Raw genomic sequence first — 15,297 nt, 5'->3', positions numbered from 1 at the left:
AGCAAAAACTGATATATGTGGAGAAATGTGGCAGTAAAAACAAAGCAGTGTTTATGTACAGCATACACGCATATACATTATTTATACAGTATATTCAATGAAAATGGGCAAAGTAACAAGATTTTTACTCCTCTGTTTGTGATTTTGCACATGATGCTGATACAGCATCAATTTTATAATCAAAGTTTGAACTGCTTACAGTGGAAAAATGGATTGAAGCTTCCATTTGATAAATTAAGTTCATGGCAAATATGAATTTGGTGGAAAAACAGCTCAAATTTGATGCTGCTACTTTCCTGACCAGTCAAAACCCAAGGACATAACCTCATCTGTTTGTTTTAGTAAACATGTCAATATGTGTATTATATATGTTTTAATCAATGAACCAAATTATTCTTGTACGTCGCTGAAATTGTTATTTTTAATAATAAAACATCAACATCATGTTAAACATGAGCCCTTTCATCCATTACCTCAGTTTGTTTCACCTGGAGGAAACTGTGCGTGTTGTGTTTGATAACAAGATGATTATCATCATGATGATGGGGAACAGTATCGTTCAGGTCACCACTGGAATAACTTTGAGGTGTGTTTGGGCGTCATCATCAGTTATGATCAGGACAGGATGTATGCAGGACTCTGAGGCACAATCCCAGTTTGACATTAGAATTAAATCATGCTGAAGCAGATGCCCCAGCCTTTATTTGTGTTTGTTGTTGTGAGGGAATGTCGTCTGGGGAGATTAGATAGTGACACCCAATCAGTGATTACACCACTTAACGATCTAAAGCCTCATTCAGACTGAATTAATATTCCAGGGAAACACAGGGGTGATAAATATGTATTTTACGTCATTATTCCAGGTGCTATTTTAACTACTGCAGAGTTAAAAAATGTTTTATTTAAATAGATTAATACGGTGAGGGGGCTTTGTCACTTCCTTTCTTATAAAATGTTCTTATTTAACAACATAAAAACAACATAAAATTATAATTTGCACATTTCATTGTGATTTTAAATGAACAGAAATAACTCTTTCTGAATAAGAGGTGATAGATATACTGTAGGTGTTTAATATATATCTCCCACTGCCTTCAAATCAGTAACAGGAAAGTTAGCCTGCCCTGGATGCAATATTAAAGTCAGTAAAGAGAATTTAATTCCATCTGCGTGTAGTTTATGTAACATTTTTTTTTATGGTTGTATTGTGGTACAGTCCATGTGGACACAAACAGGCAAGAGTAGTTCCAGTCATATAAATGTTGGAATTTAATCCAAAGCATATAAGAAAAGGGTGAAGCTTCAAAGACACAGTCGCAGCTAACAGCCGGATACACTGTGGAGCTGGAAAGATCTAGTCCCATATTGTTGAAGTGATGCAAGGTTTCAAGCCCCAAGGCCACATATGTAAGAGGTTCAATACCCCGGTGGAACGTGGGAGTCCGATCCAAGGACGGAGAGACAGGAATGGAGCCAAGTTGAAGGAGTTCAACCTCGAGGCTGGAACGGGGCCATGACTTCAGGCTGATGGAGAGATGGTTTCCTCACTCATCCTGAGAGAGAAACAAGGAGGGAGAAGTGAGGCTTCTCTGGTTTCTCTGTGTCTAACACATCACCTTCATATTGTATATATCCTGAAGCAGCTTCACTTCATCTTCACATCAAACATCAAATGACCCTGACGTGACTGTTGGTGCCAGACAAGCTGGTTTGAGTATTTCTGAAAATGCTGACAACAGTCTCCAGAGTTTTTACTCAAGAAAAAGAGAAAACATCCAGTGAGCAGCAGCTCTGAGGACGACAACCAGATCAGATAACCACCCTTTACAACCGTGGTGAGCCGGGAAGCTTCTCAGAATGAACAACATATCCAGTCTTGTGGTGGATGAGCTGTAACAGCAGGGGGTTTCAATTCCTGTCAGCCATAAACAGAAATCTGAGGCTGCAGTGGAAACAGGACACAGGAACAGAGCCTGGTCTGAAGGATGCAGCAGGTAGTAAGAGTCAGCAGCAGCAGCATAATCCAACCTGCCTTGTCTCAACAGTCCAGGCTGCTGCTGCTGCTGCTGCTGCAGCTGCAGCTGCTGGTGGTTTCATTAATGCCATGCAATCATGGTCTTAAAATTCCACATCGTGCTGATCATGTGCATCCCTTCACGGCCACAGTTCCTCATCTTCTAATATCTGCTTCCGGCGGGATAATGATCCATGTCACAAAGTAAAAGTCGCCTCAAACTGGTTTCATGAACGTGACGGTGACATGTGAAGCTGACAAATCTGCAGAGATGATGTGATGCAGTCATGTCAACATGGAGAGAGAGTCTCAGAGGAAAGATTCCAACATCTTGTGAAATCTATGATCAATTGAGGCTGTTTTGAGAGCACAGGGAGGAAGTACCCAGGAATAGCATGTTGTTCCTATTAAAGTGCTCAGTGAAAATTTCAGACCACCTCCATTTTTCCAGCTGTCATTTAAATTTACATAATTCAAATCTCTCATTGTTTCTTAATTTAAAGCATAGAAGAAAAAAACAATTGAAGATTTTTAAAAACTGGAAAAATCATGAAATCTTCTTATTGAGCTAAATTTAATCTGAAAGTCTGACTTATTCAGCAGCTGAACAAACTTGTGATGTTCCTTTTACAATGGAAATGAAACACTGTTCAGAAAGCACTTGTGGTTTGCTTTGCTTTCACCCTCTGTCCAGTTCATCCCAAACCAGCTCCATGTCTGGAGACTGTGCTGCTCTTCCATCATGTGAAGCCTCCGCCTGCCTGGTTCTGTTCCTCTAATGTTTTTGGCTCATTATCTTGCTGAAGGCTGAACCTCTGACCAACCAGCCTGTCTTCTTTTGTTATTTAACTTTGCCTCACCGCTCTGAGAGCAACATACAGTGCTACTTCCTGCACTAAAGTACTGTCCTAATGATGCATCAGACGGTATGGTGACAGGTTTTGTACAAAGGGTTTGTAAGTCATCAACTTGTAGGAATCGTTTGCATCAATGTTCAAGGCTTCGTTTACTTCAATTGCTGGAGGAAAACTGTAAATTAACTATTCTCAATCCTTGAAAAAGGCCTGTTTATCATGATATTTTTACCTCGGGCAGTTTACCACTTACCTTTACCCAATTTAAGGTTATTCACTGGACTTGAACTTCTGAAATTTGAGTAAATAAACACACACACACTGAATGTGTATGAGCTTCTCACCCATTCGTCCTCCTCCGCTCCTTCTCCTTCTCCTCCGGGCTTGTGAGAGCCGCCCGTGTCTGTTTTGTTGGCCATAATCTTGTCTGTCCACGATGCTCCAGCCTTTTCATCTCCAGCAAAGTTACACTTGGTCACGGTGCCGCCATCCATTTTGGCGAGGGAGACTGGAGGCACAAAAGTAAGACAGCGAGTTTTATAGAGAAGATTTGAGAAGCAGACGGCTCAGTGTGCTTCAGATGTAAAGCAACAGACAAAACAGAGACATAAGAATAAAAGATAAATAAAAACCAGGCAGGTCTGAACAGGTGGGTGTTTTCAAATTTCTTTTTTCTCTCAGTTGTCAGTTTATTAGGGACACCTAGCTAAGACTAATACAACAGTCCTGCAGTAAATCCTCCTTCATGTGGCTCGTTGGTCTAGGGGTATGATTCTCGCTTCGGGTGCGAGAGGTCCCGGGTTCAAATCCCGGACGAGCCCGTTGTTTGGAATAATACAGTGACCGCTGCTGGAAAAAGCCCTCAAATATTTCCTATCACAATAGGATCTAATGTATGTTTCACTGACTTGTACAGGGCATTATGAGCTGAAGCGTTAGTGATGTCCCTCTCTCGTAAATTGCTTTGGATGAAAGTGTCTGCCAAATATAAATGAGGATTTTGTGGGGCCGTTGAACTGCACTGCTTTATGTTAACAGGCGTTCCTATTATTTTGTCTCTCCCGTTCAAACCGATGAGGGTAGGCAGAACGACAGGCGCACCTCTTTGAATAATACGGGTTCTGCACAAACTGATCATTTTTATAACCTTCACGAAGGAGGATTTATAGCAGGACTGTTGTTTTAGTGTACCTAATAAACTGACAACTGTCTGTTAATACAGTGGTTTGCGGTAACCTACCTGTAAAACATAACTGGCGAAAGAAGTGTGACCTGTGCACCTGCTGTGATGTTAGCTAGCTGCAGGATCTTTTGCTTCTGTCTGGTTTACTCAGCTAACATACAAGAGTTTACCACCTCCCTTATTTACATATAGACACAAAAATACAGAATTAAATTTAAAAAATATTAGTATAAATGAAAAATGATTTGTAGAAATGTAGAAATAAATTTGCATATATTTATTTATTCCCAAATTAATTCTCTCTTCTATCTATTAAAACTTACCTATTTATTAATTACAGCTTTATTTTGTGTGTTTTTTATTTCATGTATTAAATAACATGTTTTCTGCATTTATTTCTTTAAGTGATTATTAATTCATTTCTTTATTAACAAGTCATTTTTTTTCTCCATATACTGGTGGATTTGGATGTGGTACCCAATTAACTATAAGCAGTGTATAGTTCACACGACTATTGTGTGTTTTCTAAACCACAGTACAAAAAACAAAAGTGTGTTTTGGCATATTTCTACATAAAACTATTAGTGGTTTGTGGTTGAGCTGCAGATCGACCCAATAATAAATGATCTGTTTTTCAAACGTTTGAGAAAAACATATCAACATATCATATATAATATATGATAAATTTCTATAATTAACTCACTTGTCTACCTTTTAACAGCTTTGTCTTACTCTCCTCGGAGATTACAAAAACTTCAACTTCCCATCATGTCATAATGAATCCTGAAAGTGTGTAAAAGTATAGGGTGTGAAAGGATGTGAAAGGACCCAAAGCACTAAAGACTGACTATTGAATATCACAGGGCTGGATGACTCTTGTGAATATGAGGGAGGTCAAACTCTGTTCAGTCCCCTTGAGGTTACTTATGAAACTGTTAAAGAGGCCAGAAAAACAAAACTCAGGTTTAATTTAATTCCCTCCCCACTGCCACTGAGGTCAACGCTGGGACAAGCCTGATCAACGTGAAGACCACGAAAACCAAAAGGACCCATTTTAGGTAGTCAACACAAATTGGAGAGCTCTGACTAATCCTGTACTGCACTTTAACTAAAGCAGGGTTCAGACAGCAGAGTGATCTTCCCTTTTTAGGCTTAATGTGAATATGAGGACATAATGGACGCTGTACATGTACTGTTTTTCTGTTTTTCAATACCAAATATGTGGAAGCAGTTAAGCAGTAAAAACAGCATTTTAATACTGACTGACATATGAAAGGACTGTTTCCTCTGGTCTTCAGCCGAACGTCCTGTCCTGTCTCCAGCTCTGTCTTGTCCATCTCTGACTCCGGGTACCAGAAGGCCCAGGTACCGCCGGGTTTGTGCTTGTCACTTATTTTCACCAGCTCGGCTTTGTCCACCATCGCTGACAGCTGATCCTGAGACAGAAGGTCTGACTCCCCTTTGGCTTCCACCTCTGTATGGACAGAAGACGCACATCCAAGCAATCAAGAGTTCCTCTGCCGCAGACACACACAGACACAAAACTAATAAAAACTAGAATTAAGGCCTCGCGGTTGTCTGCCTGCGCCACTCCGACTGCTCAGATTACATCCCTGATTATGTGAAATTTTGTCACAATTGTTGTGTAAAGTCTGGAGTAATGGCTAAAAAGTATTTTCGGAGAACACCACACCCTTGACCTTTGACCTTTGAACCCCCAAAATCTGATCAGTTCATCTTTACGTCCAAGTGAAAAATTCCCTTGAGGAGTTCTGGATATATTGTGTTGTAAAAATACAACTCGACGTCAGCTCACAAGCTTCTTGACGTGTTTTCAACCATGTCACACGGTCTTCATCCAACAGCTACCGAGCTCCCATGTCTATAGTCATCTCCATGACAACTGATTAGGAATGTAAGTGGACCATGAAGTTGGGATTGTTGCATCAAATTTGAGAGAGATCTTGAATCTTTGCACTGAATGAGCTTTGGAATCATCATCGAAATCTTTGCTTGCTCTTATTTATTTTCATGTTTTTGTTTTGTTTTTTTTGTTTTTTTTTGTCAGTATCACACTGAGCTTCTGCAAAACATCAAATGTAATTCATTCATTCCTCGTTCTTCAACAGCCCTTCACACAGATTTGACTTTTCGCCTTTAAGTCCCTTACATTTATGATTCATGGATGCAGCTGCAATTCATAAATTTCTTCCTCTGAAAAACAGCTGACACTCAAAAGACTCAAAGTAAATCTTAAACAACAACTACATGGAGGACAAAACACTCAGAACAGAATTATGCTTGGGAAAGGAAAGGAAATATGCAAACATACACTCAAATGTTTGTTTTCTACTCACTGTAGGAAGACATGAGGAAGCCAGTGTTGACCTTTTTGGTGTCACTGAAGTTCGGCTCCATTTCCTTCCCCCTGGCATCAAACTTCCTCTGGTGGATGCGGCTGGGTTTTATGTACAGCACGTAGAAACGGACCTGCCAGTGAGAGGAAAGTGACATTTTCCGTTCTTTCTGTCTGAGTGTGTTTATGTTTAGTCTGTCCAAAACACAAACACTGATAAGGATTACTCTGAAGTTGTGTGACACCACACTGGAGAAGGGTGTTTCTTTTAAAGCATAAAGGGATGAAAAGCTTCTGTCAACGGTCTGAAGAAATCCTTATGACATTAACTTAATCATCAATTATTAGGTATTACTTTGCATTTACTTTGATAACAATGTGTTGACCTGTAAAAACAAATGAAAGATGCACCACATGCAGAAATGTTTCCTTATCATCCCCCGAATCAAAAGGAAACCAATACACACTCACAGCATGGGGAACTGAAAGACCAAACTAGCAACTGAATCTACAATACAGATACATTACAGAGAGTCTGTATATGTACACTTCGATTTTGCCTACTGTACCTTTTGATTATTGATATCACTGATTGCATGTCTGGAAACATCCAGCAACTTCCCCTCGAGAAGAACCCCCGGGCCGCTGTGTGACATCAAAAATATCAAAATATTAAAATTATTTTACTTCCATTTATAACTTCCCATACAGAAATATAATATTCGACACATATGTCCCTATATCGACAGTGATGTCTATATTATCACATATATACACCCTCTGGATATATGAAGATATGTTTATGACATATATGAAATACACCAAATAAATTTTGTATATGTACATATATTAAAAACATCTATGATGAATTGTTGCAACCATTTGTTAATGATATATATCTAATTTATATACATGATGTTTATCATACATACAAAATTTGTATATGCTTATATGTATTGTTTTTATTAATTTCTTATTAACTTTATTATACACTTTCATTCTGGGAAAGTGGTCTCAGTATATCAACATATACTGACAGGGTTTGGGGTGTCTACAATATAAACATATGTATGTCACATATTTGCCCATACAGTATTTGTATGGGCTAGATATATATGTCTACATATATTTTTTCCAATTTCATGTATAATTTTTATATATATGATTTTATTTTATAAGTACATGTATTTCATGTATGGGAATTCATTTGCGTATGGGTTGTTCACTTTAGTGTACTTAAACACATCATGGAGGGCGTAAACGAGCAGGAACTATACACACCAAAGTTGCACTCTTAATGAGATTAAGTGCTGATTGGTGATTTATTTGAACGCCGAATATCCAAGCAACAATTATGTCTTACAATAATAATGTCTAATATTTTGTACATTAGATCTTAAATGCTATAAATCATCGGGAAAGTAAAATGTCTGATTTTTCCATGGAGTTTGGTCCATTTAACACGGAACATAATGTATCACAGCGGGATACTGTAACATCCGAGGACCAGTGTTGCGTTCAAGTCTCTTCCCCCGTTGATATGTTCCCCCCCGAAAATTAACTTATCTTTACCACCCAGGGGGCGCTACGGGAAAATCAATTATAATGGGAGGTAAACACCGCGGAGGGACCAGACTCCCACACCAAAACGGTCACTTTTAGTCAGCAAACAGAAGCGTTTGGGCCCCTACCTTTCATACGTGGAGGGAGACCACTCGCGGTCAAATTTCTCATTGTGTACTGGTTTGTTCTGTAAAGACGTGTTGTGATAAATTCGGCTCATTTTTTCATTAAAGAAAATTGCCGTGTAACTTTCCCCTCTTCCGAAATTTTTCCTGTTTCCTGACTTCCTGGCCAATGTAGTCGCGTGAGAGAGGTGCGCTCGGTTTTTTCAAAGGCATGTGCCGACGTGTCACAGCTGTGCAAGAGATGCGGAGCTGAGATTTAAAGTTATCCCACACAGAAATGTAATATATGACGTATATGAACCTATATCAAGAGTGATATTGCCATATATGTCAAGGACATATATTATTATCACATATATACATCCTCTAGTAGTTTATATATTAATATGTATGAAAAGCCCATAATAAAGTGTGTATATTGTATTGAATTTTTATATGGTATACCATGTTGCAGCCATATCTGTTAATATACATTTAATTTATATGTCCAAGTTTATTAAAAAAAAACATATATATAAAAGTTAGATATTCTTATGTATGTTTTTCTTATTAATTTCACATTAATTTTAAACATGTCCATGTTCCCATTCTGTGAAAGTGGTCTCAGACTTTTAGAACCCGCTGTATATAATATCAACATACTGTATATTGACAGGCCTTGGGATAGATATATATTTATGTAACATGTGTCTATTTCAGCCAAGAAATAACATAACATAAAAACAGTGTCTGTTTGGGGCCCGCTATCACACCCCAATCATAGATGTCTATGAGTTGTTAGCATTCCCTCCAAAGACACATTTCCCCTCTAAACGTCTCACATAGCTTCATTAAAGTAATTATTTGAGGCAGTGAAAACTCTGGACAGAGCCATGCTAGCTGTTTCCCCTTGTTTACCCCCATTATTTCCTGTTTATACTACAGATAGCATAGTCTGAACAGTCCCAACCAATCCTAGAACGAGATCTGATCAGCCAGAATAATTAAAATCACCCCTGTGCTTACTACTAGTTTGCTTTGTCTTTAAATGAAAAGGAAACGGTGACTTCCATTTGAATGTCCTCACAGGGGACAAATAATTATTGTATGATTTGCAGTACTTTAGTCTTAAAAAGGTGTGTAAACTTTATTCCACAGATACAGTGGCCACCCATGTTTTAGGTGAATATATCATCCACTTATTCCATATGAACCGTTCCTTTTGAGGGCTGGTGTTGCAGACAATGACTGTGTGTATCGATGGTTTAACTCGTGTCCCTCTCACTTGTTTGGCAGAATCTGCATGTTTCCTCTGCATCTGGCTTCTCTCTCGAGGCAGTGCAGGAAGATGGGGCTTGGGTTTCTGAGCAGCCATATAAAAACATCTGAACTTGTGTTTAGGGCCTGGTGTGAGGTCCAGAGTCCAGATCAGTGGGGCTGCGGGGCCACATCCTGGTCCAATCAAGGTGTTTTTTAGCTGCTTCGGGAGCTTCCTCCTTGGCTTGGATCACAAGGTTTAACTTGTTATTCAGAAGAGCCTGTTACCAGTTTAATGTTCACAGTGAGGTCAGGTCCAGTCTGCATTTGTAAGTAAGTCTGCATCTAAAAAACAGAAGAGACTGTGAGACACTCCAGGTGCACTGTTCTGACAATCAAATCTTCATTGTTATGACTCACATCAACCAGATCATACATAGTTGATCCATGAGTTTGCCAAGGACCTTGAACTGTGATTCATAAAAACTCCTTGTGTTGAGAAAGAGTTTATTTTTTTACTTCAACTGTCAGTCTGTAATTCAGATTTACTGTAAATTCTCTTCATTCACCACTTTGAAAGGAATCTGTGATTCATTTCCCAATTTTCTTGTATACTTCAACAATCATTTGCTACTTTTCCCAGAAAGCTTTCCAATAGTGTCAAGACAATTTCCATCAACACATACATCCAAATGTTTTGTGAACCTGCTTCTTCTCTTCAGGGTTGTTGGGGGTGGGGATGAGGGGTGGGCTAATAGACTCCACTTTATTAAACCTTGTATTCTTTAGTTTTTGTACTCAACAAGTTAATATTTGAAGTGGTAGGATATAGCTTCTATAAGCAAAGGTTTTGTATTTTGTATCTGTAGCTGTGCTGGGGATCAAACTGAGATTCTCACCTTCAGAGATGATGGTCTGCTTCACTCCTCACAGTTTCTCCTAATGTCGGGCTGCTCTCCTCATTAATACCTAGAAACACACAAGTCAAATGAGATTAATTACCTTTCACTTTTACTTAAAGCTACAATGCAAGTTCTGGAAATCAAGCTAGCTCCAGCGTGAGACTTGAAAACAATACACTTGGTTTCTCCCACCCCTCCCTGCTTGAGGCCTCGGTGCAAGAGGTGCAAGGTGTCAACATTAAGATATGTTTTGGAGCATATTTTAATTGAAAAGTATTAGACTGTAAAAACCATTGGAATCTTTAGTTTTGTCTTATGATAATGAAATTATTTCAAACATCTTCACACATAAAAGATAAAATACTGTCTGTACTGAGGGAGTAGCGGCCTAGCTGGATATTGAGCCAGATGTTTCGTCGTTGAGTCCAGCCCCCCGGAGCCTCCACCTCATACAGACGGTCCCGATGTTCCTCATGCTGCTGCAGGAATCTCCTGCACACTGAACACACAGGAGACAATCACACTATTAAACAGGTTGCTGTGGAGTTAGCTAAAAAAAACTAAACAAAGAAGAGGCTTAATACACATCTGCAATGCATTCACAAACTTTCTTCCTAAAAATCAAAAACTGTTCTCCTCAGCTTTCAGACAGTCAATACCACCTGGGATCTCTGTGGGGGACTGTAAGGAAGTTTGGGAACTGAGATTAAAATGCCACAGCAGGACAAAACGACTTCATTTTCATATGGCATGAATTCAGCCAGTGCAACACTCTGACAACCAAAGACTGGAAATATGCAGAGTTCCTACAAACATAACTTACCCCTAAATAATAAAGTTAAAGAAAAAAACTAATTAATGGGCCTCAAGGGGGGAAGAAAAAAAGGAGAATAAAGTGGGACCGTAGCCGACCTGCAGCCATGCTGGGTGACAATGGAGAGCTGACTCCCACAAACTCTTCTGTGGAGAACGAGGAGCAGAAATCCTCCAGCATCTGAAGGCCCAAGCCTCTCCTCCTCCAGCTCCTCCTCACCAGCACTGTGTCCAAAACAGGCAGCAGGTAGCAGCGACCGCTCCAGCTGTCACACAGGCTGCCTGAAACACAAGCAGTGGAAGAGTTGTTTTAGAGAGGTGTTGATTCAACTGTATACAATCATTTTGGAGGATGTAGTGTGTGTGTGTGTGTGCGTGTGTGTGTGTGTGTGTGTGGGACCCCCCCCCCCCCAACATCACATTTGTCCTCTCCCACCCTCCCACTCTCCTCCTACCTTTGTGTTTGATAGTGTAGAAGCCGACCGCCTGGCTGTCTCTCCACAGCAGTTTGCAGCTCTCCGTGCGGGGATGCAGCGAGAACAGTGCCTCCTCCTGTGGAGACCTCTCCACTACCTGACTTAGCAGGAACACGATCACCCTCTCCATCATCGACCGCACCTGGGGACAACATGCCGAGTCAGGAAGCTCACCAGCACAGATGAAATCAAACGGTAACAGGTGACCATGCACATGGCTCTGGTAAAGATTAAATACAGTGAATATACTGTATAAAAAGTTAACTGCACCGATCATTGTTCGGAGGCAGTTTTGATTCAAAACCTTGATTTTTTTTTTCCTATGAATTTAGTAACATCATATGCACTTCAATATATTAATATTGTAATCACATTAGTTAGCTGGTATTTTGGGATTCATTTGTGTACTTTATGTCTTTTTAAACAAATACTTTTGTTCAAAGCCTTGACTTCAACAGGAAGCCTTTGAAAGAGTAGCAGAGGTATTTCTTTCCACACTGTTCAGACCTGTGTAGGAATCCTGATCTGTTTATCACTATGTTGTAGTGAAGCTGACACACAAACAGATGTAAAAATGCACAGTTACCGACACCAAGCCATTTCTGGATTTGCTGGAAGTTCGTGAAAGGTCATCCACACACCACCACTTCTCATGCAGGTATAAAGCCACCACTGAAAGGTAGACAAGAAAGCATTAGTCTCTGTACATACATTTATTCACACTTTATTAGCAACAACACATTAATACTGGGCAGAGCCTCCCTTTGCTCGCAAAACCGCCTCAATTCTTCATGACATGGATTTCACAAGATGTTTTTCCTTTGAGATTCTGCTCCATGTTGACATGATTGCATCACATCATTTCTACAGATTTGTCAGCTGCACATTCGTGCTGCCAATCTCCTCTTCTACCACATCCCCAAGATGTTCTACTGGATTCAGATCTGGTGACTGGGGAGGTCACTGAAGTTCACTGAACTCACTGTCATGTTAATGAAAACAGTTTGAGACCACTTTTGTTTTTGTGACATGGTGCATTATCCTGCTGGAAGTAGATATTAGAAGATGGTAAACTGTGTCTATAAAGAGATGCGCATGGTCAGTAGTAGTTATTAAGGAGCCCAAAGTGTGCCAAGAGAAAAAGAAAACATCCCCCACCACCTCCGGCCCCGGTCTGTCGACACAAGGCAGGTTGCGTCCATGGATTCATGCTGTCGACGATAAATTCTGACCTCGGTGACTCGGTGAGTGTCTGTCTATGTGTGTGTATATGAGGATGCAGTCTTAAACCTTGTGCTGGATCATCAGGAGGGTGAAGCGCCACCACTGCAAAGTCAGGTTGGTCATCTTCAAACAGCTGCAACCGCCTTACATTATTTGCTGTTATCCTCACCTGAGCAAACGGGAAGACAACTTTATATTTATGTCTACGTGCAACTGGAAATAGTAAAAACCACAATCATCAGTTATATGGTTATAAAAACAAGTTATGGTACCTTCAGTGTTTGTGACAATTCCAGCCACTCGTTATTATCACTAGGTCTTGACTCCAGAGATGAGAGGTACTTTTCAGAGGCTAGTGTCAGGTCAGTGTCACCCACATCTGGAAGGTCTACAGGGTACATGGCCTCTCATAGGGAACCCCCAGCTGTTTAAGGAGTAGATACACATTTACAACAGGTACAAAACATCAACAAAGAACAAATATCTTCCTTGACTTTATGGGTGCAATGACAGCAGTGGTGACTGGGGTACCTGACCAGTTTTCTCAAACAGAGCGAAACGTCCCTCCACCAGATTACGTTAAGGATTCTGGCAGTTTTAAACGTTTCCTTGCTCGTGCCAAAACAGAATAACAAGTAGCAGATAAGTAATTCTCTTTGGCAAGCTGTTAGTTCCTTATAGTAATATCGGTGCATCCGTTACAGTAACTGACGGAGGTGAACGTAGTTTAAGCTAAACATTAACTTTTTAAGTCACACCGTTCACAAAGTCCATTCACGATGTATGTCGGTAGGTTAGTTAATTAGGTAATGTTTCAAATCGAAATAATTTCACGTAATGGAAACTAGCTAAATTTGAATTTAAAAAGTTAATTTCGGTGATTCAGAAAAAAGGTTTTTGCGTGATAATATGTGATACCCATTAACACAGCAGCATTTAAATGACAGTTAACGTCTGACGCTCTGCTCATGGTGACGTAAGTGCAGCTACAGCTTTATGCACGTTAAAATGCTAACCTAGCAATGCTACCAAAAACACGTAAGGACAATACGCAGCCTCGCACAACGGTTACGCTTAATTTGGTAAGACGTCACAGTGAATTCACTTACTTTACGACTTCATGAGTTATGGAACAGCAGCCTCTCTGGTGTTGATAGAAGCCGTCAGCTCCACCTGTAACTTCCCTAACTTCTTTTTTTCCCTTTGACCTGCAGCGCCACCCTCTGCTAGGAAAGAGGCTCTACGCCATTTTTTTTCCTTCTCTGCTCTCTTTAGACCGGAAAAAGTAAGGTGGACTTCAAGATAAAAGCATGAGATTTGTCATTTAAAATATTCGAATATACAGACATTCAAACCTACTTTGATTTTACGTTCAGAGTGTTTGATAAAACAACAAGGCTTTTCTTTGTCATGTGCGTCAGTAAACTGAGTATCTTTGGGTTTTGGACTGCTGGTTAGATACATTTACATACATACATTTGAACATGCCAAATATTCTTATAGTTTGCATGTTTTCCTACTTTCTGACATATTCCAGACAAACTAATTAATCAGTTAATCAAGAAAATAATCTGCGTATTAATTGATCCTAGAAATAATTGTTAGTTGAAGCCCTACAGATTTTGTCAAATTTTTGTGAACCGACCTCTTAAACCCTGGTAATTATTACTTTACAGTGCAGCTAACATGGGACCCATATTTTTGATCAATTAATTCAGTACACACAATAGTATACAAAACATTAACCAACTTTAGATCAGATCAGATTGCTTCAATATATTTATTTCAGAAAGATCATATTAATGAAAAGAGCATGATCAAAGAGACATAGAATGTTATTTTATATACAGTGTGAACATTTTGTGTATAAACATAATTTTGCCTGAAACTGTGGGTTTCTTACAAACATCCCTTTGAATATTGTTAAAATTACTTTTCACCTGGGGGTAAATTGAGTCTGTTTTTCTAAAATATAACTCTCTTATGTCTCAACATTAACAGTGTTATTATCCATGTTAATACCTTTATTTTAAGTCATCTCCGACTGGATATTTATCACAGTGTATATGGAGAAGTGCTAGTTGTCGTTCCCTTTATTTCACTCAACAAAAAAGAAAAAAAAAAATACTGTAAATGAGTCAATAAATAAGATGTCATAAAAATAAAAATATAACCTTTCACTTATTTCGTATATATTGTGCATTATGACATATTCCTTACTGTTACCACCTATAAGAGATGAGTTGGCTGTTCCAGTGACTGTACAGGACAAATGAAGATAACTGCCAACTGATTATAGCCTACATGTAGAAAATACCAATTATGCTGTAAACAACAAATTGACTGAATGATTACAATAAACTCAGGGGTAAAGAAATGACACCAGTTATCTCTTCACAGGTTGTATGGGTATGAAATGTGGTCTGTTTACAATGAGTCTTCATCATTATGGAATGTCAGCTGTCACCCTGGCAACGGGTTCCGGTTTAGTAGTTAACGTTAGCGTAGCCTGCATATTAACAATGAACAATAAAATTCTAATGTCATTTCT

General features: G+C 39.3%; 2 protein-coding genes and 1 non-coding gene across 6 annotated transcripts; 1 reads left to right on the top strand and 2 right to left on the bottom strand.

The window, feature by feature from the left end:
• Positions 1-28: 28 nt before the first annotated feature.
• On the bottom strand, positions 29-8,255 carry arpin (actin related protein 2/3 complex inhibitor). The gene is made up of 6 exons (XM_022764560.1): positions 8,099-8,255; positions 6,977-7,052; positions 6,409-6,541; positions 5,319-5,525; positions 3,213-3,376; positions 29-1,553 (listed from the first exon to the last, which is right to left on the bottom strand). The coding sequence occupies exons 1-6, from the start codon at positions 8,188-8,190 to the stop codon at positions 1,545-1,547; spliced, it is 681 nt and encodes a 226-aa protein (XP_022620281.1). The 5' UTR covers positions 8,191-8,255; the 3' UTR covers positions 29-1,544.
• On the top strand, positions 3,618-3,689 carry trnap-cgg. Its single transcript has one exon. It is a non-coding gene; the product is annotated as a tRNA-Pro (tRNA).
• Positions 8,256-9,165: 910 nt separating the features above from the next.
• Positions 9,166-13,953, bottom strand: LOC111236022 (protein FAM169B-like). Of its 4 annotated transcripts, none has more exons than XM_022764609.1 (9): positions 13,856-13,953; positions 13,019-13,170; positions 12,813-12,915; positions 12,109-12,194; positions 11,502-11,664; positions 11,146-11,328; positions 10,607-10,732; positions 10,231-10,300; positions 9,166-9,693 (listed from the first exon to the last, which is right to left on the bottom strand). In XM_022764609.1, the coding sequence occupies exons 2-8, from the start codon at positions 13,145-13,147 to the stop codon at positions 10,233-10,235; spliced, it is 858 nt and encodes a 285-aa protein (XP_022620330.1). In that variant the 5' UTR covers positions 13,148-13,170; positions 13,856-13,953; the 3' UTR covers positions 9,166-9,693; positions 10,231-10,232. The 4 variants fall into 4 exon arrangements, with proteins under 4 accessions (XP_022620330.1, XP_022620331.1, XP_022620332.1 ...); XM_022764610.1 differs by lacking the exon at positions 13,856-13,953 and adding an exon at positions 13,763-13,813 and having other exon boundaries at positions 9,167-9,676; XM_022764611.1 differs by lacking the exon at positions 13,856-13,953 and adding an exon at positions 13,278-13,288 and having other exon boundaries at positions 9,167-9,676.
• Between the last annotated feature and the right edge of the window lie 1,344 nt (positions 13,954-15,297).

The sequence above is a fragment of the Seriola dumerili genome, unplaced genomic scaffold (genome assembly GCF_002260705.1).
Source record: "Seriola dumerili isolate Sdu_G_001 unplaced genomic scaffold, Sdu_1.0 BDQW01000550.1, whole genome shotgun sequence".
Classification (NCBI taxonomy): domain Eukaryota; kingdom Metazoa; phylum Chordata; class Actinopteri; order Carangiformes; family Carangidae; genus Seriola; species Seriola dumerili.
This window is presented reverse-complemented; position numbering and strand designations above follow the sequence as displayed.

What these genes read in the sequence shown, in the direction of transcription:
- LOC111236022 (XM_022764609.1), bottom strand. Translation starts at nt 13,147, where the DNA reads ATGTACCCTGTAGACCTTCCAGATGTGGGTGACACTGACCTGACACTA. An exon ending in TCCTGATGATCCAGCACAAG is followed by an intron (nt 12,195 to 12,812) that starts GTTTAAGACTGC and finishes TCTACCTTTCAG; the next exon opens with TGGTGGCTTTATACCTGCAT. An exon ending in GCTAGGCCGCTACTCCCTCA is followed by an intron (nt 10,301 to 10,606) that starts GTACAGACAGTA and finishes GTGTGTTTCTAG; the next exon opens with GTATTAATGAGGAGAGCAGC.
- arpin (XM_022764560.1), bottom strand. Translation starts at nt 8,190, where the DNA reads ATGAGCCGAATTTATCACAACACGTCTTTACAGAACAAACCAGTACAC. An exon ending in GTGATATCAATAATCAAAAG is followed by an intron (nt 6,542 to 6,976) that starts GTACAGTAGGCA and finishes TCTCACTGGCAG; the next exon opens with GTCCGTTTCTACGTGCTGTA. An exon ending in CTTCCTCATGTCTTCCTACA is followed by an intron (nt 5,526 to 6,408) that starts GTGAGTAGAAAA and finishes CTGTCCATACAG; the next exon opens with AGGTGGAAGCCAAAGGGGAG.